The sequence below is a fragment of the Neovison vison genome, chromosome 4 (assembly GCF_020171115.1).
Source record: "Neovison vison isolate M4711 chromosome 4, ASM_NN_V1, whole genome shotgun sequence".
Taxonomy (NCBI): Eukaryota; Metazoa; Chordata; class Mammalia; order Carnivora; family Mustelidae; genus Neogale; species Neogale vison.
The window spans coordinates 26,072,064-26,098,815 of record NC_058094.1 but is presented as its reverse complement, the minus strand read 5'-3'; the positions used below and the strand labels follow the sequence as shown (position 1 = coordinate 26,098,815).

The following is a 26,752-nucleotide window of genomic DNA, read 5'->3' as shown; positions in this document are numbered from 1 at the left end:
CAACTGAAAATCAGTCAGTTACAATACCTGATTTCTAAAAGCAGCAGATGATAGCACTTTCAGAACTCTATGAAAGCTGAAGATTTTTCTTTATATATGGCTTCTTCCATGAACTCAAGCTCTTAACCAAATATTTCTAAAGAACATAAAGTTACTATATGGAAATAAAAACGTACAGACATTTGAAATCAGGTGGCTTTTGCTGTGTATACATGTTTTTTTACATGTAGCTGATGAGACAATGGGAACTCAGTAGTTTAACTCAATCTTGTGGTATATATATATATATATATATATATATATTTTTTTTTTTTTTTTTTTAGACACTGATCAGTGTCTTCAGCTTGTCTTCAGGCTTTAACCTTTCTGCTTTCCAAAAACACTTCACACCTACATAGGATGTAATATCATATAATAGAAAGTATCATGAAGTCGACAAACTTAGAGTTGTATCTAGATTCTGCAGTAAGTTAAAGATATGATACTCATGTCCGTTCATTCACACATTTCACAAATATTTATTGAGTGGTGATTATGTGTTAGGCATTATGTTGGCTACTGAGAATACAGCAATGAACAAAACAGACCAACTTCCTATCATCATAGTGCTTACATCCTAGTCGGTTTTCTGATCTGTTAAATTGAGTTATAATTGATACCTCCCAGAGTTCTAATGAGATTTGATGAGTTAATGCAGGTAAAGTGATGGCGATATATAAGGTTCTTAGTAATTATTAATTATCCTTTTAATGTTGCTTAGGTTTACTCAGACGAAGATGAAAATACATAAAAAAAATAGTGCAGTGTTAATGGATGCTAATAGGTCCAGTGAAAAAACTATTTTCCTTTCTGGTTAATATTCATTTGAAATAATGACAATATAAAACAAGAAAACAAAACTAATCTTCCTAAGGTTAATGGGGCAGGATAAAAAGCTAGGTTATTCTTCCCTTTTAGCAGGAACACCTATTGTCATAACTTGAATCATAACTTTGGCAAACTCATAGATTTCCTGCAGAGAAGGATGGCTGATGTGTTATACCCAATATGGACATCACTGTTTTTAACAAATAAGGGATATCATTAAACTTCTGAAGAATACAGTGGTATTTTATGCGTTTCTGCTATTGCAAACCATAATCAGCATACTTTTATGTACATAATAAATATTAAATGAATTTTAATTGAATAAGAATGAATTTCATTTATAATAAAGAACTATTTTCTTGATTTTCAACATTTGTTGCTTTTTTACAGTTTAAGATAGTTGCTGTCCAAATTCTATAGAAAAAAGCACTGATATTTCCAAAGATTAAAGCTGAGGTTCTAAAGATAATGATGACTTAATTAGGCAATTATGTATCATTTATATTCACAGATATATTTTTGGTCTTTTAGTCAATGGTATGGTCTTAGAAAAGGCCATTTGCAAACTGAGTTTTTTGGAGCACTAAGGTTCCCTATACTTGGAGGGAATGAGGGGCAGTCTGACCATTGGGGAATGCCAGTCCTGCATCAAAGCAGCCCAGCTTTTAATTTTCTTTTTTTCTATTTTTGGTTTCTTAATAGGAGATTTCATTTGAAAATTTATTTTCTTTTAAAGCAAACTTCAAAAGCATGGTCACAGGCAATTAGCAAAACACAATTTAAGAATTAAAATGTATCATAAAAAAATCTGGGTTACATAATTTAGTGGCTACCCGTAAAATTAAAAAAAGAAAATAGACCAAATGAAAAACATGCTTAATTTACAGGAAATCTACAGTCAGTGCTATGTCATACAAAATCTACAGATGACAAAAAGAAGATATCTTTAGATCAAATCTGGAAAGGTTTTTAGCAGGTGTTCCATTTAGAACCAACACACTACTTAACAGAGAGCATGGTAATTATGAAAATTATTTTTAGTAGGCAAAGTTGCTAAAGCTATCTGCACATCAAAATTCAAAACTTGTCAAAATGAACCCTGCTTCAACTTTGAGCTCAGGTTTTATATTATGGAGAATGCAAAAAATACGATTTTCACAGTAGGAAAAAAATCACGATAAACTAAAATTTTAAGGACATATTTTTCCCTCTATTACATCACATTATACATGTTAAATCATTTGTTCAGTTTTATTAATCATGATGACATAGCAAAGGGTTGCTAATGGAAATATGAAAAGGGATATATTTCCATCTGGTAGTATAGTATCTATGTGGCACAGGTCTTATACAACAGAGAAAGTGTTATTTTGTGATGAATGGAGTTAAGAAAGGCTTCACAGAAGAAGAAATATTTGAATTTTGTCTTGAAGGATGGGTGATGTGATGCTGTTAAAATAAGAATAGAGAATTCGGATGGAATTGCCTGAAAGTCCAGAGAGGACAGGTATGAAACAACTTGCTGGGATGGAGAATTACAGATAATTTTGTAAAATTGGGCTGTAGAAAGACAAAGACACAGTGAAGAAAGCTGGAAGATAAGACGTCTCAAGGTTTTGGACTTTATCTTTAAGCCATGAAGAAAATTATGGAAACACCTACAGCAGGAGTATAATGTGACACTTCTCTGCTGCTGGAGATCACCATTCCCAGTGTGGACGTTAGATTAAAATAGACTGAAGGAAGGGAAAAGAATAAAGGCATTATTCAGTAAGAATCTCCTGTGTTGGTTTCAACTCTCTCATTTCTGTAGATTATTTGTGCTTGAATCATTGAATATGTTTTTCTCTGTCACTATATTGTGATTTCCCTGAGAGATAATACCTGGCTCTTCTTTCTATTTTCAACAACTCATTCAGAAGCCAGCACACAGCAGATACTTAGGATTTTTAAAAAATATTTTTTGAAAACTGAGCAGAAAGAAACCAAAATAATGTTTAATTGTACTACTTTACCATGTAGTTCAGCTCTTGAACCGCACAGAGTGGAGAACATTGTAAATATCGATAGAAATCCCTACTGCTCCGACATGTCCATGAGCTCTAGTACAACTGTTTCTTTGTTGAAGCATTATCGTTAATGATTAATACGGTTTCCAAGGTTTAAACAACTGCAGGTTCTCTGACAGGTAACCTTCACAGGGTGAAGAAAATAATAAACCCAAGGGGAATATAAGGATGCCAATTCCCTTTAGCCATTTAGAGTGGAATTTTCTTTAAAAAATGAAAACATCAAAACATAGATACTTTCAACAAAAACTGACCGTTCTTTAAATGTTGTAATTTTGTCTTATTCAGAGAGCAGAGATGTGGATTTTTAAATGGAGGAGGGGTATATTTGAAATTATAATCAGGGTAACCTTTTCATTATTTTTAACTGACATTTATACAAATTTCTTGAACTATTCAAATTAATATAGCACCAAATTAGTCACAAGTTAAAAACACAGGATGCCTGTGTTCGGTCTCCCTGACAACATCATGCATTCAGTTCTGTGTGTCCAGATACAAAGGCAAGGCAAGCCAATGTTCGGAAAAGGAAACCGATTACAAATTATTATTATGCAAGTAAGAGAATTCTAAACAGCTATTGTTAAAATTGAGAAGAGAGAGAATAATGATTTTTACCACAACAGAAATAATAAAATCAAGCCACAGAATGTTCTGATGGTTTCTTAAAACTTTTCATTTCTTAAGGTATAAATTTCAATTGAATTTATTAACATTCACTATTTTTTCAGTTAGAATTCTATATTCACATTTCATATATATATATATACATACACATAGACATATATATATATATATATATATATATATCCATTGTCTCTATTTGAGTTTAATCAAGGTTCATCAAGGATATTTATGATTTTATAACACTTGCATCTATCTCTTATAAATGGAACTAAAAGATTCTGTTGTGAACAGGTAATTAATCATCAATCTGCATCACTACCAACACCGGGTGGGCAGTGGTAATTTAGCACATCTGTGGTCTATGACTTACACAGGAATTGATCATTTGAACACCAAAATGATGTATTTAATCTGAGAGAATACCTGGTAGATCCCTATGACCCCTTAAAAAAATGGTACTCTGGATTCTTGGAGGAATTAAGTCCTTTACTTTGGATTTTAGTATTAACTAATTAGTATATTATTTTTGTCAAGCAAATCGTATAAAGTATATAAAATTACATTGTCTATTCTGGATAAGGAGGCTAGGAGTCCAGGGTGGCTAACATATAGGGATAGTACAGTGGACCGGGGAGAGACGAGATATGCAAAATAGACACATTATAAGGGGAAAAAAAAGGCCTACGTTTATTTCAAGAAAAGTGAAATCAACATTTATAGTTAAATTAAAAAGAGAAGTGTTTTGTTAGAATATATTCTTGTCTATGTTCGGGAAAACTTTTTATTTCGTAGATGCAATTAAACTTGAATTTAAAAGTATTCTCTGGTGGTATTAAGATAACATATTTCCCATAGTAGCCATTCATCATTACCTTTGTAGTTGACCTTGAAGCCAACGGAGCCGACACTTTCATCTGTTTGAAGGTGTAGCCACATTTGGCTACTCATGCTCACTATCAAGTCTGGCACAAAGCTTCCAGTCAGCCTAAAACAGAGATGGACGGAGAAGAGAGAAATAGGTTATTAAAATACTTTCTGCATGCAAATGATGACATAGAACTGTTTCTCAGTACTTTCTTGGCTAGAAAAAAACAGCTGTCAGATAAACTTGCAAGGCTATGCATTGATGTAACAGAACAAACAGCACAATTTAGTGATCAAGATTTATTATAAGTAAGTATCATTTCATGTGTTTAACTAGGTTAGGTCTTTCATAACCCTCAGGCAAGATACTAAATTTTAGACTATCAGAGAATCTTACACTCCTTTTTGAATTGAAAGGAAAAAGAGGATCTAAAATATCTTTAATTTTTTTTTAAACACCAGGAATGCTCTTCATTTTAACCTTTCAAGTTTTACAGAACTTTGTTCTAAAGAAATACGGTGAAAAATATTTAAGCACTGTGCAAAACAATAAAATGGCAAGGAATATCGTATATCCCTTTGTAGTACTGATATCAGACAACATATGTCATGTATTTTTTTTTTACTGCAAATAGTTTCATTTTAAAGAACATGCTGGTAGTTTGATACAGCATCACTGAATCTATGCATTAATAATGCATTAATAATCTCATTCAGTAAAGCTCAATTTTATAATTGTATAAACGGAAATTACCTCATGTTTCCTCTGTCATTAATTATGTTACAGTCACATACTTGAACCAAAGCCAAGGGTCATATAAAGGAGGAAAGCAAATGAGTAAATAAGACCTTGGGGGGAAAAGTCTGTCGAGAATAGGAAGAGGGAAAAAATGGACTCACTGCTGAGCAAAATATCCACAGTGATAGGGAAGTTTAAATTATATACTGAAAAGAGTCTTCTAAAAGGGGGAATTCCTAAGTGTTTGTGTACTTTATTGCTAAGATCATGAAGATTCTGGGAAATTACGTGAGGAGAGAAGGTATAAATTTTCCCTCTGTAATAAAATTGGCCTCTTAAGAGAGCAGGTTTTGGGATAGAGGCTACACTACAATTACACCAGCAGAGGGCAGCACTGATGCCCGTATCCCCGAAGTGACCACAGCGGCAAAATGCTTTGCTCATCATCTAGCCACCAAAAGGATAAAATAACATCAGCCGACTGAGTTAAATGTAGCTGTGTTACCAGTGTCCAGTGTTACAGAATTTATGGGGACTCTATCTCAAATAAGCCGAGTTAAATATTGTGTTTTAATTATGGGATTATATGTGATACTGAGGAACACTGTGAAATATACTGTATTATGGAATTTTAAGGTCTGTTGTCTTCCTGCCAGATCAAATTTAGAATTATTATAATATAAAAGATATACATACAAACATTCTCCTTTGTAATATAGATGTTTATCTGCCCCATGTATACATATTTGTGGGTATACATATCTGTGGGTAAACACACACACTTCCCCCCATCATGTGGAAAGATCATTCAGTGAAATTTTGTGGCATATGAAATTTCAATTTTCAAATTGGTGAGTTTATAAGTACTAAACTTTTGAGCTATAGCAGGGACAGAGTTTATGGGCAAGAGTAAGGAGAACTCAAGCTCTGAGACATGACAGAAAGCAAAATGGTTTCATTATGAAGTAGGCATGAGATACACCGTATCAAATGTGCCAACAATCTGCCTCACACTATTAAAAGTTGTTTTCAGGAGAAGATTGCATAATTGCTCCTTCTTATGTTCTCTTATTTCCTTTCAGTTCTGAACTTTTACTACCCCAAACCTCCAGCATATTTTGTCAGTTCATAAAGAACAGCTAACACATACAGGCAAAGTTGTTCCCTTGCTAACTTGTTCTTCTGTGATTCCACATTCCTGGCTGGTGTAAGTGTAAATACAAATCTGAAAAATAATGATAATTAAACTAAAAAATTCCCCGATGCCACAAACCCCCTTCTCTTTAGCATTTCCTTTAGAACACTCGAAATTGTAAATGACCTCTGTTTATTTCAATTATATAAATATCTTTTAAGTTAAATAAGCCTCTTGCCAATGGTGCATTCTGTGAATGTCTTTCTTGGAGGTCTGGGTGTCATTTCTTTGAAATGTGATCATCAAGGAGAATATTGTTCTGTATCCCTGTTTTTGCGGGATTTAAGTGTAGGCATACAGACCCATGAGGTAACTTCCTGTCCATCAAAAAGATGGGTGTTTTATTCAAAAATCTTTTTGGATAAGGGCAGTTAACATACATGTAATGGATTGTATCTGCCTGACTGTATAAAAAGGCAAGATTTATTTCTTTGCAATCACCTGGGTGGGTTGCCTGTGATACACATCACAGTCTGGTTTAATGCTTATTAAACATTAAAACTATTTTATTCTTGCTTACATTTTGTGGAGAGATTTAACGAGGTTGACAGGTCATTCTATTTTTAATTATATATCCCCGACAATTTGGTGATGAGGATAGGATCCAAATGGCGGTTCTTGAATTAAATGGACCGGCTAAGGTCTCATGGTTATAAACAATCTAGTAAGAGACCCTGGATTATAAAGTGTTTCTTCCAGTGCCCTGCTCTTTTGAAATACTATCTCAATGAACCACCCTCTCAAATTCAAGATTTTATTATCTAGTATACCAGGGTAAATTGGGCTCTAAAATCCAAAATCATGATCTAAGATCATGATTAGCTTTGGTAGTAAAAAAAAATATGGGAAGCCTGCGGTTCTTTCTCTTAAACGGGTAATACCCCTGTCATATTTGGAATACATAGGAGAATCTAGTCTTTCAGGATTTTTGTGTTTTAGGAGGGCCTCATACCAAGCAAATTAGATACTTGTATTGATTGCGTGGCTATCATTCTAAGAGGAAAGTTAAAAAGCGGTTTGGATAATCAGTGGAAAGACTGGGAACAATGGGAGAAAATGTGAGAATTCAAGGGACTTTCTCTTTTACAGAAGCCCTCTCTTTCTTTCTCTTGCTCTCTCTGCTCCTTCTGTCTTCCCTGTCTCATTATTCTTTAAATTTACACCGCCACACATGGAGATGTGTACTAGCTCCTGGAATTCTGAAGCCCAAAGATTTTGCTCATTTGATGGAGCAAGCATGCTGGGGACAAGAAGATGACCAGCACGCCAAAAAGTAGCCAGCTATCCACCAGCCTCCACAACTGCGGAAAAACTAACCGTTTGGAAGACCTACTAAAAGAGACTGTTCACAGCTTTTCCTCTAAAGGTGAGCTGGGAAAAACCAGTGTTACAAACAGAAGACAGGAGAATCCCCTATTATTTTCCATCAAAAATTTATTGATACTTTTTCAGAGTTTACTAGCATGGATTCAGGAACAGGTCAAAATCGTCCTCTGGTTCTATCCATCTTTGTCTTGGCTCTCTTGTTGACTATCCAAGCTCAAATTAAAGAAAGGGGGGTCAAATGGCAAGGGCAACTATTACTCAAATCTTAGCGGTAGCTACTCAGTTTGGGGACAATCTTCACAAATATGAAGAAGAAAATAAGAAGTTAAAAAGCGGCAAGTTAACTGTTCGGTTAAGACTAATTACTAAAGGAAATTAACTCTACAGTGGTGGCCAATCTGTGAAGAGAACTGAAGAGAAAACAGAATGTTACTATTATAAGAGGCTGCAACACTAGAAGAGGGAATGGAGAAAAGAAGCCTCCAGGGATGTATAAATTGCAGAAATAGGAATCAGGAATGCCCAGAAGGCTAAAGAATAACTGGGAAAATGGTTTAAAATAGACAGAGTGAGGAAATCTCAGCGGTTGGAACTGGTAAAATGTATGCTTCGATAACTTTCCCTCTGGCTGATGTATCATTGCTTTTTCTGGTAGATTGTACTGTTACTTATTCTGAAATTTCCCTGGAAAGTCTTCATTTTCCATCTGGTGATAGATCAATACAGGTTGTTTGAATCAGCTTTATGCTCCTTTCTTTTCTTTGTGGTTCCAACCTGAATAGATCCTGTGGCTGAGGAACACATTTTCTTCCTTTCTTTTGATTGTCCTATAAACCTATTGGGGAGAGACCTCTTGTGCAAATTAAGACTACCATATTGTGTATTCCATCTGGAATGTCTGTGAATTACCCTCAGAAAAAGCATCTGGTTTGGTTACTGGGTACTTTCTGAAAGAAAAGGGGTATAGTAGGAAATAGCAAGCCTGTACCACACTGAAAAAGTAACCTGAGCAGAAACAAATCAGTGTATTAATTTGGGCCCAAGGAATAACAACACTAATTTAATCTAAGATGTATAACCCATAGAAATCCCTTATCAGAAGCATTAGTCTTATGTTGAACAATACCCTTTGTTGAGGGCTCAATTAGAAGGGAAAAACCAGTTATTAAAAAAAAATTAGAAAAATCAAAGGATAATTATAAAAGAAAGGGCACTCACCCTATAATATTATTACTGCCAAATTCCCAGTAAAGAAGTAAAGTAAATATGATAAAGATGGTTGACTTTTGTACAAGATCTTAAGGAAATAAATAAAATTGTTCCATTCATGTGTATAGTTCCTAAACCAGAACTTTTAATAACTTTGGTAGCATTGTCTGAAAGGTTTTTCTCCAATCTATCTATTTCTGTTTTGTTTTTGTTTTCTTCTAGCTCCTCTCATGGACAAGTCTAAATCTTGTTCACTTTTACTTAAGAAGGAGTCCAATATTTATGGCCAAAAAAAAAAAAAAAAAAATTCAGGCGTTTCAGTACTCTCCCGCTATTCCTCTAGTCATTTATGGGAAAACGTAGAGACAGCTCTCCCGCCAGAAGGATCCATAGGTATTCAATATATGGATGGTTTGCTGGTAGAATCAGAAACTAAAAAGCCAAGCAGATCTGATACTTTGGCTTTGTTACAATTCCCTCTGTTTACAAGGGCACAAGGCCTCACGAGATAAGCTGTATTACTGCCAAACTGAGGTAAAATATTTAGGGTATCTCTTGATGCTGAAGGCCCCAAAATCATACAATACAGCCCATTTTGCAAATGAAATATCTTGTTAAATAAAGTCCCCAGTTTTGGGGACTAAGAGGATACCGTAGACCATGAATTCAAACTTTTACAGAGAGGGCAAAAACTCTGATAGAGCAGTTGTGAGATTACTGCTCAGCATTGGGAATTCTGAATTTGGAAAAGCCTTTCTAGTTGTGTTGTCATGAAAATAAGGGTGCCGCGTTTGGAGCGTTAACTCAAAAGCAAGGATTCATTAGACCACACATTGATAATGTATTTCTCAGATCTTCTGGATCAGGGCACTGTGGTTACTGGGACGCTGTAATAGCACCAGACACACTTTTTTTTTTTTTAAAGATTTTATTTATTTATTTGACAGAGAGAGATCACAAGTAGGCAGAGAGGCAGGCAGAGAGAGAGAAAGGGAAGCAGGCTCCCCGCCGAGCAGAGAGTCCGACGCGGGACTCGATCCGAGGACCCCAAGATCATGACCCGAGCCGAAGGCAGCGGCCTAACACACTGAGCCACCCAGGCGCCCCCAGACACACTTTTAAAAAGGCTCAAGTCCTTACCTTGAGTCACTTGACTTATTTTCCTGTCCTATGTGTTGTGACAGCTATCTTACAAGTAAGGTTACAAATTTGTGGGTATGCCATCAGACTAGGTATAAAGGGTCATTAAACAACAACAACAAAAATACTATTAGGAAATGCAGTCTCTTAGATCCTGTTTTTTTGTTGTTGTTGTTGTCGGTGTTGTTTTTACCAGATCCTAATCATACTGTTCAATGGTAATAGAAGAAGACACGAGGCTTTGACTCGATTTGTCTGATATTCTTGTTCATAATGACAATTTCATAATGTTTGTGGATGGGTCATATTCTCAGGATAAAAGTGGCCAGCATAAGGCTTTGTATGGTATGCTGACTCTTTATAAAAATTCTGGAAGCTTCTATTTTGCCTCGAACTAAGTTGGCACAAACAGCCTCATCAATAGCAGTCATGGTAATTGCACCCCCATATAGTATGTGTTTTTGTCTGTCTTGCAGCAGAACAAATTTGGAAAAAAAAAAAAAAAGAAGGTTCCCACTTTGAGGGGAAAGAATCTCATGGAAAATTGAGAGCTGACTTGTTCAAGGCTGCTCAGATCAGTAATCTCTTGCAGGGCTCACGCAGGCAGAATGAAAACTTCTGAAGGCAATGATTTTGCTGACAGAGCTTCAAAAGCCACTGTTAAATGCGGCAGATTTCAAACTTAGAAGCCTCACATTCAATACAACAAGCAATTTTTGTTAATTTCCAAAAATATGCTTCCCACACCCCCACACACAAAAAACATACAAATGGATTAGAAGAGGAGCTAAGAGAAATTTCACTGAACTCTGGGAATTAGCTAACAAAAACACATGCCACAGTCCTTATTTCTTGGTTAGCAATGTTGCATCATCAACATAAATGCCAAAGTAAAAAAGGATTTTTAAAGGCACTAGACTATTACTACATATATCTAAAAAGATGAAGTTATCCAAAACATATTAAAGAGATGAAAAATGTGCCAGTAGAATTCTTCACAGGTTCTCCTAAGGTCTGTGTAAGCAGTTTTTCCCAACCAACTTCTCTAAAATTTTGGTGGCATTTGGATTTCATAGAATTAATTTCTGAGGAATGTAAGAGGTTTTGTCTAGTTATGGGATTATGATATCTGGATGGTCTGAAGAAGTTGTTCCCCTCTTCAGATGCCAATGCTCAAGCAGTGGTAAAGTCTTTCTTCAAACATTTTCCACTTAAGGAATACTAGAGCATAATGAATCAGAGAGAGGAAGTTATCTGATTTCCACTGCCATCTAGTAATGATGCAAATATTTACAGATTCCAGTAAGAACAATCAAACTCGTTTGTTAAAATTCAGCAATATAATAGATTAAACTGGTCTAGACCTTTACTACTAGCCTTGTGGAAAATTAGAGCAACCTCTGCAAGCAAGCAAAATATTTTCCCTTTGAACTTATATTTGGCAGGCTTATGAATTTGGGTCAGAGATCATGTCCTGTACCCAATTTAACTGAATCCTCTCATAAACACGTCCAATACTTCAAAGGGCTTCTTTCTTCCCCAGAAGTCCTGAGACATAAAGTCATAAGGCAAAGGACCTTGAAGGACCCACCAGAAGTCTGCCACCTCTATTAACCAGGAGATTCTGTCTACTTAAAGTTGTTGTAGAGGAAAGATTGTCTGTTCCTAGGCTGGAGGGACTCTTTCAAGTGCTGCTAATCACCCATACAATGATCAAAGTGAAAGGAAAACGCAGGGAGACCCACGCTTGCCAAGTGAAGCCAGCAGCCACAAAGGGCTAGGCAGTGGGTCTTACAAAAGAGTTGAAAATCAAATTTTCTAGAGCAACCGAGGATGACACGGAACTCAGCTTAAAAAAGGTATTCTAGGGCGCCTGGGTGGCTCAGTGGGTTAAGCTGCTGCCTTCGGCTCAGGTCATGATCCCAGGGTCATGGGATCGAGTCCCGCATCAGGCTTTCTGCTCAGCGGGGAGCCTGCTTCCTCCTCTCTCTCTCTCTCTCTGCCTGCCTCTCTGCCTACTTGTGATCTCTCTCTATCAAATAAATAAATAAAATCTTTAAAAAAAAAGGTATTCTAGAGAACGTATGATTTTCATGGACTGCCTTACTGTCTTATTCACAGCAGTGTTTTTTAAATTTCTTTTAAAAAATCACATTTTATTACAGAAAAAAAACAAGTTATTTGTTAAACTATATTTTTCTTTCTGTACTCCCAATAATATGCCCCACAATCACTATACCCAGACATCTCAAAATTATATTCCCAGTGGCAAAGACAGCCTTAATGTTCCCCTGAGCTTAACTAAACTTTGAGAGTCTCATTCCTGATTACAGGCTCTTATTCTACCTTTTTGAAGAGCCTTTACTTTAGAAAACTTAGAACTGTACATCTTTTCTCTGCACTTCAAGACGCAAATTTTCTACAACCTATGAATGTGTTTCTCAAGGAGCTGGGAGCCATCATCCCTCTGAAATATAATCATGAAAAGAGTTAGCACTCCAAACTCTCTGTCTGCGGACATGCAGGAGCTCAGTTCTGATCAGCATCTGTTAACAAACGCAGATGACCTATTCACATCCACCAATCTCCCACTACTCTTCTCCAACACTTTCCCTAAAGTTTACCCCAGTGTGTAAAATCCCCCCCCCACCTTTTATTTCAGTAGAGTTGAGTTTGATTCCTCTTCCCTACTATAATAGTACTGACTCCTGTGTCAATAGTCTTGGTCCCTATCCCAGTAGGAGTCCATAGTCTTGAATAAAGTCTTCCCTAACTGTTTAACTGGTCTGGCACAATTTTTCTCTTATACTGGTCAACACATGGTCTGGACTTCTTAGTCCAGCAATCTAATTATTGACAGAGCAAAAAGTGAGATTATCTTTTTAGTAAGTTTTAATAATACCAAAGTAAAATAACTAACGCCCATCTAGATACTCACTTTATAATTTTGACATTAAAAAAAAAAACAGTTTTGTTAACTTGTTTGACTGGTAGGATGCTGCAGAATGAAAAGCATTTAATTAGAAGACTAACAGAAATCCAGTGTTTACAAATTAAGCTATAGAAGACAGGTTTAATGCCTCTTGATTAACTGTAAAATAACAAGTTCTCTCCAGTCCAAGTGTAGATAAGCAAAAGTGAATGTCTATTACCTATGGAGATTTAATTGACTGTTATAATAATATAACTATTGATTTTGACCATGCAAAACATGGCCTGTAGGCTGGGTTTGTCCTCAAGATTTAAATAATTAGAGTCATGTATTATTGAACACTGGAAGTTCAATATGTACCCTTCAACAGGTGCCTCACAATAATACTAGATAATGGTTCTGGGTATCTTTGTGTTTCCATCTGGGAAAAATTATCTGGAAAGATGGAATAATTACTGAAGATCCTAGATTATTTTGTAAATGTAATGTCACTTATGTAATTGGTGAGAACTTAGGAGAAGTTTACTGGGACTCTAAAGAAATAAACTCTTATTGACAAAATTAGATTCAGGCTCCAGGGTAAAGCTACTCCTTAGGTTTAAATTAGTAAGCTTTCATAAGGAACTATAAAATAATACAATAAACATTGAATCATTTAAAAGTGTAAGCAATATAGGCAACATAGCAATTTGTAAAACTAATGTATGATGAAAGAAAATATTTGACCTTTGCTATCAAGAATTTTCTTTACCCATTCACCATTGGTACAACATATTTAAAGGTTATTCCTCCACAGCTAATATTGTACTGAAATTTTAAATTCATGCTATTGTATTCCTGATAATTGCTTTGCTTTGTATTTTACTGTGAATTTGCTGTATATTTAGATGACTGCAAACTGCCCAGAGCAAAGTAGAAACAGCAATTGAGATAATTATAAAATTGTAGTTTTATTATAAAGTAGTCACAAAAAGAAAAATTATAAGTGCAAATACAAATTAAAAAAAAAAAGTTTCAAATTGTCCTTGGTTACAAAAGGGAAAGAAAACTTTCCTACTTTTCCATTTCTTTTTATCATTTCCTTTAGAAAACTTAAAATTATAAATACTTGCTTTCTCGGTGTTTTTCAGGCCTATTTAAATGGTGTAAAAGCTAAACAAAACTCTTCCAGTTTTACACACCAAGAATGTCTTTCATGAAGGCCTTAGAGCCATCTCTTTGAAATGTGAACATGAAGAAAGATGGTGCCCCTTCATCCTGCTTCTGTGCCTGAGAGTTAAAGCCTAGATGCTTTGCTCCAGGGTGTAACTTCCAGCTTATCATATGGATAAGAGTTAATTTTGTTTTACTTTTGATAAGGATAACCAACACGTATTTAATGGATTGTATCTGCTTATATAAATGGATGAGATTATTTTTCTTTTTTTGTAATTTCTTTAGCAGACTGCAAATAATGTATGTTATATTCTGGTTTAATGCCTACTCAGGAGTAAAACTGATTTATTCTTTTCTTCATGTAGTGAAGAGAATTCACTTTGTTGGTGGTGATTTTATTTTTGGTTATATTTTATTAACATTGGTACCTCACTTGAAACCACACTCTTTGGATGCAGGCTCAGTGGCTAATGTCCTTCCAACAGCCTCTCACGCACTTTAGTTTAGACTCAAATTGAAATTTCACCTACTTTGGACAACTTTCTATTCAACTCCCATCCCTGACAGTAAAGGGTGTTTTCTAATCATGGAGGAGGGAGTCCCACATTATTTCAAATGAGTATTCAAATGGCTTTAGTATGGTTTTGTTTGCTTGTTTGTTTATTTTTAGGGAGAGAGAGCATGAGGGAGAAGGGGGCAGAGGGAAACTGAGAGAGAGAATCTTAAGCAGGATCCATGTCCAGCACAGAGCCCAGTGCAGGGCTTGATCTCACAACCCTAAGATCATGACCTGAGGTGAAATCAAGATTTGGATGCTAACTGGGGTGCCTGGGTGGCTCAGTGGGTTAAAGCCTCTGCCTTCGGCTCGGGTCATGATCCCAGGGTCCTGGGATTGAGCCCATATTGGAATATATATATATATATATATATATATATATATATATAATCATCAAGTATATGCCTTTAATATTTAACACTTTTATTTGTCAGTTATAGCTCAATAAACCTGAGAAAAATAAAAAAGGAAAAAAGTGGATCAACATATTGGAATAATAATATATTTCTTTAAAAATGATAATACATGGAGTATTAGAAATAACAGAACTACATAAATGTTAGCTCATTTAGGTAACTGAGTAATCCATAATTATGACATTTATTTCATTCGTGGATTTAAGTTTCAGAAGTTCTTATTGGCTAATTCAAAAGCATAAGGTGTATGAGGGTATCTGTCACAGTTCTCACTTCATACACAATATTTCTGTATCGTTTGTTTTAGGAAAGAGAATGTGAAGATGAAGACCTCAGAACATATAACTTTGTGTTCAGCTATGTGTGCCATCCTTCAGTTATAGTTTTAGCACTCTAGCAAGGGGCAGGCTTTAATATTTGCTATTAATAGGAGGAAATCCAGCTGATTTAGATACCCTTTTTATATTTTGTTTCATTTTTTTTACAACCACTTTTGAAATGCCTACCATAGTACAAATATTTCTGATTAAAAGGAGAGAAACATTAAGTAAAAGACTTTTTTTTAAATTTTAGACAATTCAATCCGTGCAAAAATAAATACACAAACCAAAGCAAACAATAGCAACTGACTTTTTCTTTAGTAAAATTGTCAGTGTTTTCATAATAGAAAGATGTAGCTACAACCACAATGAAAAAAGGATGAAGAACCATAAAAGTAAGCTACCTCTATATTTAATAATTTGCTGCTAGAAATCAACATGTCACAGAGACTATTTTCATCTTGTGGCCTAAATAATTCTTAAATTCCAAGGGCATATATTTACTATTGCCCAACAGCAAGTCATTTTCATGAGTATGCATTAAATCTTCTCCACAGGACTAAATAATGTGTGTTTGGCACTGTGATCTTGGACTTCCAACTTTCAGAACTGTGAGAAATAAATTTCTGTTGCTGATAAACCACCCCGTCTATGGTATTTTTGTGACAGCAGCCCAAGTGAAAGAAAGGCATGTCTGCACCGTATGTCCTTGCCAATGCTTGCAAAGATACCTTCTCTGTTCACATGTCTCAGTAAGTGTCTCGATGCGGAGTAACTTTGCCTCTCCCACTGTAATTCATGCAATACCTAGCAGTGTTAACACAGGCTCTGTGTTAGGTATTTTGGGAAACCCAAGATGAGTAACAGATAGTTACTGTTCTCAAGGAACTTAAAATGATGGTGAGCATGTGTGAGCGAGTGAGCGAGTATGTGTGCGTGGTGGAGGATGGCAAGCAGAGTATAAAGCAGAGTGAAGAGCAATAAGAAGAGGGCTTTTTTTTTTTTTCCTTGTTTTTCATAACTCTAAGATAAGGGATGCAGAATTTTGCTCACTGGTCAATTTTCTAAGCACTTTTTATTTATACCGTGGTCAGCATTCTCTTAAAAAAATATTACCTCGTTGCTATATTTAGTATATTCCCTTCTTTCATTAGCCCATGGTGTTTTTGGTATTTAGGTTTTTTCATTATTAAGAGAGGGAAATACAAAAGCAAATTTGGGAAGGTAAATTCCCTGGATGTAGAAGAGTTTGCTCAAGGCAAATATCATGTGTAGTGGTCTGATACCAAGAAGAGTAGAGCCTAGATTTTTACAGAGTGAATCACTGAGTAGTTTAAAAAAAAAAAAACCTTGGGCAAAGTAGCTTGTCAAAACGTAAAGACCAATGAGCTGAGAAAAATAACAATAATCTGTAAGTATAACAAAGCTATCTTATCTAAAAAAGCTAATATAATTATTAAAATATTAAAATGACTATAATATTTATTTAAAAGTTATATTAACAAAAGTGTGGGTGTATTTAAAATTTAAAAAAGAGAAAGAGAGAAAGAGAGACAGAGAGTACCCAGGGAGGGGTATTGCTGGCCGTTATCAATTTATAACTGAGAAGGAAATTTTACACTGTACATTGATTTTATAGGAGAAATTAGAATTTCAAAGTAAGAAATTAGCTATGTTTAGATATCCAAAACAACATTTCTCCCCTTAAGATACTAGTTCAAATACAATGTCATCCAATCAATATCAGTGCATATTCATAAAATTTCCAGAGGTATCTTAGGCATAGAAGACTTTTTTTTTTTTACTTCATCTTTTATTTTGCAAGTTTTCACCTAATTAATCTTAACAGTGTCACCATGAATTCAATAAGGAAACAGCAAAGCATGTGAGAGAAAAGGCAAGAATACAAAGAGAATCACATGCTTGATCAAATGCGTAACCGTCTTCCTTTGATGCTACAAGAAGGTTGGGACAAGTAATCAACATCCTCTCCTTTTATATGCAGACGAAATGAGAGTTGGAGGTGAAGTCAATGCCAGTAACTGCATTATCACCACTCGTAGTTCTCTCAAATTTATTACATCCATTTTCACTGTCAGGTGAATTTACACATAAGTGTGAAAAAAGCACATGGAAAACAATCTGGAGAAACTTACTGTTACTTTAACTTTAAAAGATAATAGCATGATTGTTTAAATCAATTACCTGAATTTTTATCAGCTGGCTAAGTTCATATTCTGAGATCTTTTGACACTTGTCACTATAATTCCACACGGTTGTCAGGAATAAAAAAAAAAATGCTATTTCACAAAAGAAAAAAATGTCCTCCAAGTAATTCCAATGGAGAGAAAATGAATGAGAAACAGAGACAAGAGTATAAATGGGCAATTTGATTATGAGACAGCAAACAGCAGAAGCAACACATTTCTGAATTGTGAATTTAGGTTTGCAACTTAAGTTTGCAGTATTTTAGGAATTTTCATCTGATAAAACTAAATGGATAAATTCATATTACATATGGTGTCCAGTTACAATGGACATTCTCTATTACTTAATAATTCTCTATTACTTAATGATTTCATTGCTGATAACTTCATCATATTTCTTTGGGGCTAAAGTCTCAAGGTAAAGAGACGTAGCATACTTAAATTATTTTTAAGTTACTATATTGCAAAAACTAAATGCTTTGTACTTCAGAGAAAGTAATTACAAGAATGGTTTTTAAAAACATCTCATAATTAGTCTTTTTATGGAGGATTATTTTAGCTATTGAACATATTGTGACTTTATGGACTATATATATATATATTTTATGGAATAGAATATGACAATTGACTTTACATTTTAGAACTTAAATATTATTAAATGAGAAACAAAAACACTACATATTTCTAATGCTTAATTTAATCCTATGACCTAAACAAAATAGGTTGGTATGTTTCATATCTGACTAAATACTTACCAAAGTGATGTGTTCTGTCTTTATTAATGAGAACTTATAAAATTAATATAAGCTGAATTCATCCTCTTATAAGATAATTTAAAATATGATATTACATAGTTTTCTGTTAGATGCATGCCTTTTTATTTATTTATTTACTTTACTACATTTTTTAACTTTTAGCTATCACATCTCTTAAAATGAATTTATTTGTGAAAACAGTTTTGGTGGCAAAAGTTATTTACCAGCATATAAATCAAACATAAATATCGAAAAGGAATTCATAGATTAATAAACATTGCTAACTAAGGTGTCCTGATGGAGACTAGTTTTACCTTTTTAGAAGAACATCATTTATTTATTTATAAAGATTTTATTTATTTATTTATTTGACAGACAGAGATGACAAGCAGGCAGAGAGGCAGGCACAGAGAGAGAGGGGGAAGCAGGCTCCCTGCTGAGCAGAGAGCCCGATGTGGGGCTTGATCCCATGACCCTGGGATCATGACCTAAGCCGAAGGCAGAGGCTTTAACTCACTGAGCCACCCAGGCACCCCGAAGGGCATCATTTAAATAAATTCTTTTCAACTGGGGTTTTAAAATTTAAAAATTCTTGACAATTTATCATGCCACTTATGTAATATTGTTTTTCAACTTGAGCAGGAGGACCCCTTTTCTAATCTCTTCCCCATGGAGGGTGTCCTTCTGACCTTTCCTTAACACTTCCCAGGGAGTTGATGGATCTACTGGTGCTGCCTCCCTCCCTGACTTCTTCCAGATTCTAGGCTAGTTTCCAGCCCATTGTGCCATCAGTACAGGAATTGGGAGTAAGTCTTTCAAACTTCTAGAGTAATTTAAGAGCAATTGTGTGTGGTGAATTTCATAATATAAAAATAATGGGAGGGGCGCCTGGGTGGCTCAGTGGGTTAAGCCGCTGCCTTCGGCTCAGGTCATGATCTCAGGGTCCTGGGATCGAGTCCCTCATCGGGCTCTCTACTCAGCAGGGAGCCTGCTTCCCTCTCTCTCTCTCTCTCTGCCTGCCTCTCCATCTACTTGTGATTTCTCTCTGTCAAATAAATAAATAAAAATCTTTAAAAAAAATAATGGGATTTTACTCATATGTTTTTATTTCATTTTTCAACACATTTATTTTCCCTTCCCTTTACAAAAGTATCAGTTCAAGATAGATTGGAAATGAAAACAAATCTATTTTACAGTTTGTTTGAGAAGTACTGTCCTACAACTCACTAGCACCCAGTACCCTGGATTTGCCTGCTATCTGGACCCACATAAGCCTCCTTTCCACATGCATATTTCCAGGGCCAGGACATAAGACCCATATGTGTACCCTTGGGCAGTGGACAGTACTTGCAGGGAGGCATGCGGACTTCAAATATTTAGGCTGGGAAGACCACAGCTTGGTGAAGGAGGAGCTGAGGTTGGTGAGAGTGGGTGGCAGCTGTAGGCTGGGGCTGGGAACATATTTGCCCCATGACTTCATGTCCCCATAAGGAAACCACACAATTCCTAGAATTCCAAATGCAAATTTGTCTTTTCAGGTCATCATGAAAGTGCGTTTGTCAAGGTAGGAGAATGGAACATACTATATTTGATGACATGTAGCTTTCATATACAACTTCTAATATTTAGAAGGCAAATGCCAAAATGGGCGGTCCTACAGTTGGGAAAGTTAACCTTGAGAAATAGGCTTCAGATTCACTCAAATTTAGATCAGCTTCTCTGGTGGATACAAATCCAGTTAAGTTCTATTATTACAGAATCTTAGAGTTCAAAGGAACTTCTGATCTAATTCTAGCACTGTAAAATCTCTGTTAGTGAGTCAGCCAGCTTTCATTTGAACACCTCCAGGAGTAGGTGCTACCTAAGTTCTGTTTCAGTCATCCTTACTTAGGAAAAGGGTTATATTTTCAGAGAAGTGCAATTTCGTTTCTCAGGGAGAAAAGCAAGTTTGAGAAACAGTTTCTGGTTACAGACAGAGGAATATGGACGAAAAATGGGAACCTCATAAATTTTTCAAAATTAATATAACTTCTCAGAGTGAGGGAAATATAACAACAAAGTAGAACGACTACACAAAAAAAGGGACAGTATAACAAGAGGAATATGAGAAGAGGAAAAAAATATATAACTTTTTCTTCTTTTTCCTACCAGCAACAGAAGGAAACTCATGTTAGTCTGTGACATACAGCTATTTCCATTTGACTATTTATTTGGTTTATAAAGGCACTACCCATCCATACATTTGTTCTCTATAGGGTCTTTTGTTGTCCAGCTAATTTGGGGATAATCTTCTTCAAAAAATCAACTGTAAGTTTTTTTTTGTTTTTTTTTTTTTTTTTTTTTTACTTAATTATCCCATGCTTCTCACCTCACACCTCATCCACTTTTTGATTTCATCTGTTCAAGACAGGATTTTAAAAATTAATTTAAAATTCTCCCCACCCCTGTCTTCCAATATAAAATGAAATAAGAGCATCATATGCACTTGACAATTAAAATTTTGAAGTGAGCAGCAAAACCACTAATAATTTTTTTTATTTTTGTTTTTGCAACTGAGGTCAAATGGGGATGGTAGGTATGCAGAAAATGGCAGACTGTGGTGAGAGATAGTGGTGGCGGTGTGTGACGGTGGGAAGGACATTATGCGGGGTGGGGTGGGAAACAAGGTGTAACCCCCCCCCACACACACACACACAGCCTGGAACAGTGTGGATTTAGACAGAGCATCTCTTGATCAAGGAGGAATTAATTTTTCTTTAGAGTATGGTTGTATTTTTTTTTTAAAGATTTTATTTATTTGACAGAGAGAGATTACAAGTAGGCAGAGAGGCAGGCAGAGAGAGAGAGAGGAGGAAGCAGGCTCCCCGCTGAGCAGAGAGCCAGATGCGGGACTCGATCCCAAAACCCTGAGATCATGACCTGAGCCGAAGGCAGCGGCTTAACCCACTGAGCCACCCAGGCCCCGGTTGTATTTTTTTAAAAAGTTCTTTTTTCTCTTAGTATCTAAAAGTTGTAAAAGTATTGCCCTATTTTTTTTTATTTTGAGTTTTATAAGAAAAATTAGATCCATATCATTACAATAAGGTCTGGATCTGAATAGTGTGTACACTTGCTACTCTCACAGTCTTAGGGTGTTTTAAACATAGTGTATTTTTTTTTTTCTTCTCTTTCCTAGCCCTCCCACATTCTCACTAGGGGGACCAATTTAGATCTATTGATTGAATAGTCTAAAAGGTAATGCTCACAGAATGAAGCTTTAATTTTTATTCCCACTGGAGATGAAATACTCAGTGTGAACTTCAATTTGATGGTTTAGGGAAATCCATGTGTTCATGAAGTCTGAACTGAAAATCAATAGCTATGAAAGGAATTCTGAGAGAAAGTGAATCCTAAATTTTTGAGGTTCAAAGGAGAAAACACAATATAGTCTCCCCAAAATATTTTCCATGCCACTATCAGAGGTAGATTATTGGAATGAATAGCCCAAGGACTGGGGAATAAATAAGTTCTTAGCATTCCCTGTTTTTTGATACATGATCATTGTTTCAGCCCACATCAAAACCCCCAGTTGCTCTACTTCATCTATTTCAAATCTAAACTTCAGATCTCAATGGCTAGGAATTTTACAGCCAATACACGAACATGACCCACCAGTCTGCAGTACCGATATCAGAGTCCCCTGGGATCCATTTTATACTTTTTTTTTTTTTTCCTTTCCATTTCTAAACTCTAAGGGCAAGGGTATTTTCCAAAATAAACCCTAATCATCCACTCTGCAATTTTACTGTGAACTTCCATTTCTGACAGGTTTCTGTTTGCCAGTGGAGTCTAGAAAATTCTGTTTGGATCCAGTATCTTAAGCCTCACTGAAGAAGAACTAATAAATACTATATGTAGGTTGATGATAATAACCAAGTTACTATGCTTCTTCTGTTGGTAGTAGTGGAAAGGACCAACTAAAAAAAAAAAAAGAAAGAAGAAAGAGAAAAAAGGGTAAAATTTAATAAAGACCTGATAGGCAAAATCAAGAATGAGATGGTGAGCACTTACACTTGGAGTACTGTCCTGGGGTCTCCAACTTCACCTCCATCACCAATGGTCAATGTATCATAGCCAATCTCCAGATCAAATTCTTCAAAATTTATCTGTATGACCTACCAATAAACAGAAACAAACATCTCAATTATATTGCAATATGTAATAAAAATAAAAATTCGGGCAAAGAAACATTGAAAATACATATCAGACTCATTGTATTTATCCATATAAATACCATGCGAGCAGACTATGTCTGACAATCCCTAATATCCAATTATTATAATTTTCATGATTTTTATTTGCTCTAATGCACCTTCTGTATAATTTTTCAATGAAATGGCATGGCTTCTGTTTATAGGAAACTCTTATTTGAAGCATGATTAATGCAAATCTACTTTGAGAAGTCTTTATAAAAAGTACATGTAGGCGGAGAGTGGTTTTCCATACATTTGCATATATTTTTTATAAAACTAACATGGAAAAACACAGTATGCTATTTCCATTAAATAGTAAAGCTTAAAAAAACATTAGAGCTAAATTTGAATCTAAATTACCAGATTTAAAGGTATTGGATTTACTTTTGTGTATCCTTTGGTAACAGAATCCCTCAAATGATTATAACATGTTAGTAAAACTGGGAGCAAATTACATCACAATAAGTAACTTAGTATTATTTCTTACTAACATATACTTATGCAGTCATACATTGTTTATACATTTATGCAAAAATTCATATTTAATAAAACTGTAATTCTTAAATTAGGAACCTGATATATTAAATAATAATGTAATTAAGAATCAGTACAGGAAGAAATTACATAAATACTGTCACATATAATCATGCCTTGAGCAAAAAATAGTTAATAATAAAATAATATTCATTATTTTAGATTAAAAAAATGAATGCCCAAGGTCACCAATTTTAGTAAAGAATAAATTAAAAAGGCATCTCTCTAACAATTTTCATAGCTATTTGTTACCTTGGAAATATAAAGAGAAATTCTAAAAAAATGACCAATTTTATATTCTGGCTTTTTTAAGCTTTATAAAATTTTTTTTTATTATGACACCTCTTGATTTTTTTAATGGTTTTATATTACATTATAGATAGTTACATATAGATACTCTCAATTGATAATTGTCTGTCATTAGAGATTTAGGTTGTTTTTACTTTTTTGTTTTTATAAACAATATGGTTATGAACACTATTAAACAGTTCCTAGTTCAAATGTATATCTCTATGTTATATGCTTAGAATTATAATTTCTCAAAAACAAGCAAACATTTAATTTCATGATATTGTGTCATAAGGTTTTCCAAAATTATTTTACTAGTTTAAATACTTATAACTTCTGTACATTAGATTTCATTATTTCTACCAATGCAGAGAGTGTGTAAAGTGATCTTTTGTATTTTCTTAACAATTAAGCTGTATATATTTTTATATGTATGTCATTTATGTTTCCTTTTCTGTGACATGACTTTGTATTTTGACTATTTTTCACTTGACTGCTTGTTTATTTATTTTTTGGAAGGAGGGGCTGAGAAAGAGGGAGAGAGAGAATACCATGCTAGCCCCATGCCCAATGTGGAGCCTGACATGGGGCCTGATTTCACAACACTGAGATCATGAACTGACCCTAAAAAATGAATTAAATTCTTAACCAACTGAGCCATACAGGTGCCCCTGGACTGCTTGTTACTGATTTCATAATTCTTTATATCAGTGATTCCCAACATGTTTCCTTTATAGTGCACATAGGAAAGAGTAATATTTAAGACACATTGAGGTAAAAAGATGAGGCTGCTTCCAATGAAAATTTTTTACCCAGGCCCTACTCTGCCTCACAGAGAGCTAAGATCAATGTCTTCGTTCTACCTGTAACTCATTCATAATATACCGTTCATAATACACCACTGAGTCTAACTCACTAGTTGAGGTCAGCTTTATATATTCTGGATAGTAATGTATTATATGTTATGTGAGTTGCAGTATCTTCTTCAAGTTGATAGCTTGCTTTTTTGCTTTCTTTTTAAAAAATCTTTTGATAAGAAGGAATTACTAATTTTACTAAAGTGAACTTTTAATCAATTATTTTATAAGTAACACTTCTGCATTACCATTTTCTTCAAATCTTTATTTTTGAGGAACTGATTTTCATAAAGTGTGTGAAATAGAGACATAAACAATAACAGTAACCTAGCAGAGATCCCCCTTTTCAAAGCTTCAGTATAAATAAGCAGTTGTCTCAATATTACTTGAATAAACAGACCTCTTTTCCCCAATGATCTACATGTCAGACTGACATATCTCAAGAGTCTATATATGAGGATGTTGGTTTGAGAGTTCTAGATTGAGTTCTTTGATCAGTTTGAGTGTCCCTGAACCAACAGAAATTGGCTTGTTATCACTATAAAATAAGACCATCTTATGAGTCGATATTCAATTTTTCTATACACATTTTGAAAACCATTTTTTATTATTTTTTGTTATTCTTTTGAAAGACTTATTTAGTTAGGAGAGAAATAGAGCGCATGAGTGAGGGAAGAAGCAAAGAGAGAGAATCCCTAGCAGACTCCCCATTGAGTGTGGAGCCTGATGCAAGTCTTGATCTCACCACCATGAGATCATGGCCTGAGATGAAATGAACAGTTGGCAGCTGAGGTGACAGAACCACCCTGGTGCCCTAATTTTTTTTTGTCATTTCAAATGGTATATATCTTTATATTTTTACTTTTTTACTGTTTGTATATAGATAGTAAATTTATTTTTGCTTATTGAGCTTACATTTAGATGACTTTCCTACTACTATTATTTATAAATTATTTTTAGTTTTGTATATAACAAGTATATCATCTGTAAATAACAATTTATATTCTTATCTATCCTATTTATTAATTTTAGAGAGAGGTAGAAAGTACGGGAGGGGTGGTAAGGGTGGGGCAGAGGAACAAGGAGTCTTAAGCCCACTTCTATGGAACCCAAAACAGGACACAATCAGGACCTGAATTGAAACCAAGAGTAGGTGGGTTAACCAACTAGGCCACCCAGGTGCTATTCTTGTTTCTCCCTTTCTTTTATCTTTTTTTTTCAAAATTTAAATTCAATTAGCCAACATATAGAACATCATTAGTTTCAAATGTAGAGTTCAATAATTCATCAGTTGCATATAACACTAGTGCTCATCACATCATGCACCTTCCTTAATGCCCATCATCCTCTCACCCCATTCTCCCACCTGTCTCCCCTCCAGCAAACCCCAGTTTCTTTCCCATAGTTAAGAGTCTCTCATAGTTTGAATCCCTCTCTGATTTCTTCCCATTGCATTTTCCTTCCCTTCCCCTTTGATCCTCTGCATTGTTTTCGATATTCTCCATATGAGTGAAACCATATGATAATTGTCCTTCTCTGACCGAGTTTCTTTTATCTTAACTGTCCTGGATTTCTGGAGTTTAATGGAATAGGTTATAGTTAGCCTCATTAAGTTGTAGCTCACTTAAAAGGAAATGCTTCTATCTATACTTTCAATGCCATCCCAACCAAAATTCCATAGCATTTTTCAAAGACCTGGAACAAATGATCGTAAAATTTGTATGGAACCAGAAGAGACCCCAAATTACTAAGGAAATGTTGAAAAAGAAAAACAAAACTGGGGGCATCACATTGCCTGATTGCAAGCTTTACTACAAAGCTGTGATCACCAAGACAGCATGGTACTGGCACAAAACGGACACATAGACCAGTGGAACAGAGTAGAGAGCCCAGATATGGACCCTTAGCTCTATGATCAAACAATATTTGACAAAGCAGGAAAATAAAAATATACAGTGAAAAAAGACAGTCTCTTCAATAAATGGTGCTGGGGAAATTGAACAGCTATGTGTAGAAGAATGAAACTTGACCATTCTCTTATACTATACACAAAGATAAACTCAAAATGGATAAAAGACCTCAACGTGAGACAGGAATCCATCAGAATCCTAGAGGAGAACATGGGCAGTAACCTCTTCGGTATCAGCCAGAGCAACTTCTTTCAAGATACGTCTCCAAAGGCAAAGGAAACAAGAGCGAAAATAAACTTTTGGGACTTTATCAAGATAAAAAGCTTCTGAACAGCAAAGGAAACAGTTATCAAAACAAAGAGGCAACCCATGGAAAGGGAGAAGATATTCTCAAATGACACTATAGACAAAGGTCTGATATCCAAGATCTATAAAGAACTCCTCAAACTCAACACACACAAAATAGATAATCACATCAAAAAAATGGGCAGAAGACATAAACAGGCACTTCTCTAATTAAGACATACAAATGGCTAACAGACACATGAAAAAAA

At 35.0% G+C, this 26,752-nt stretch overlaps 1 protein-coding gene across 1 annotated transcript in view; it reads right to left on the bottom strand.

Annotated features, from left to right (window-relative positions):
- Positions 1-26,752, bottom strand: part of CSMD3 (CUB and Sushi multiple domains 3) — a 1,253,935-nt gene that overhangs the window by 568,238 nt on the left and 658,945 nt on the right. Inside the window, exons 12-13 of the mRNA XM_044245069.1 lie at positions 22,428-22,531; positions 4,436-4,548 (exon numbers count right to left, since the gene is read on the bottom strand). Of these exons, the coding sequence (XP_044101004.1) occupies positions 4,436-4,548; positions 22,428-22,531 (217 nt within the window). The remainder of the gene's footprint in view (positions 1-4,435; positions 4,549-22,427; positions 22,532-26,752) is intronic.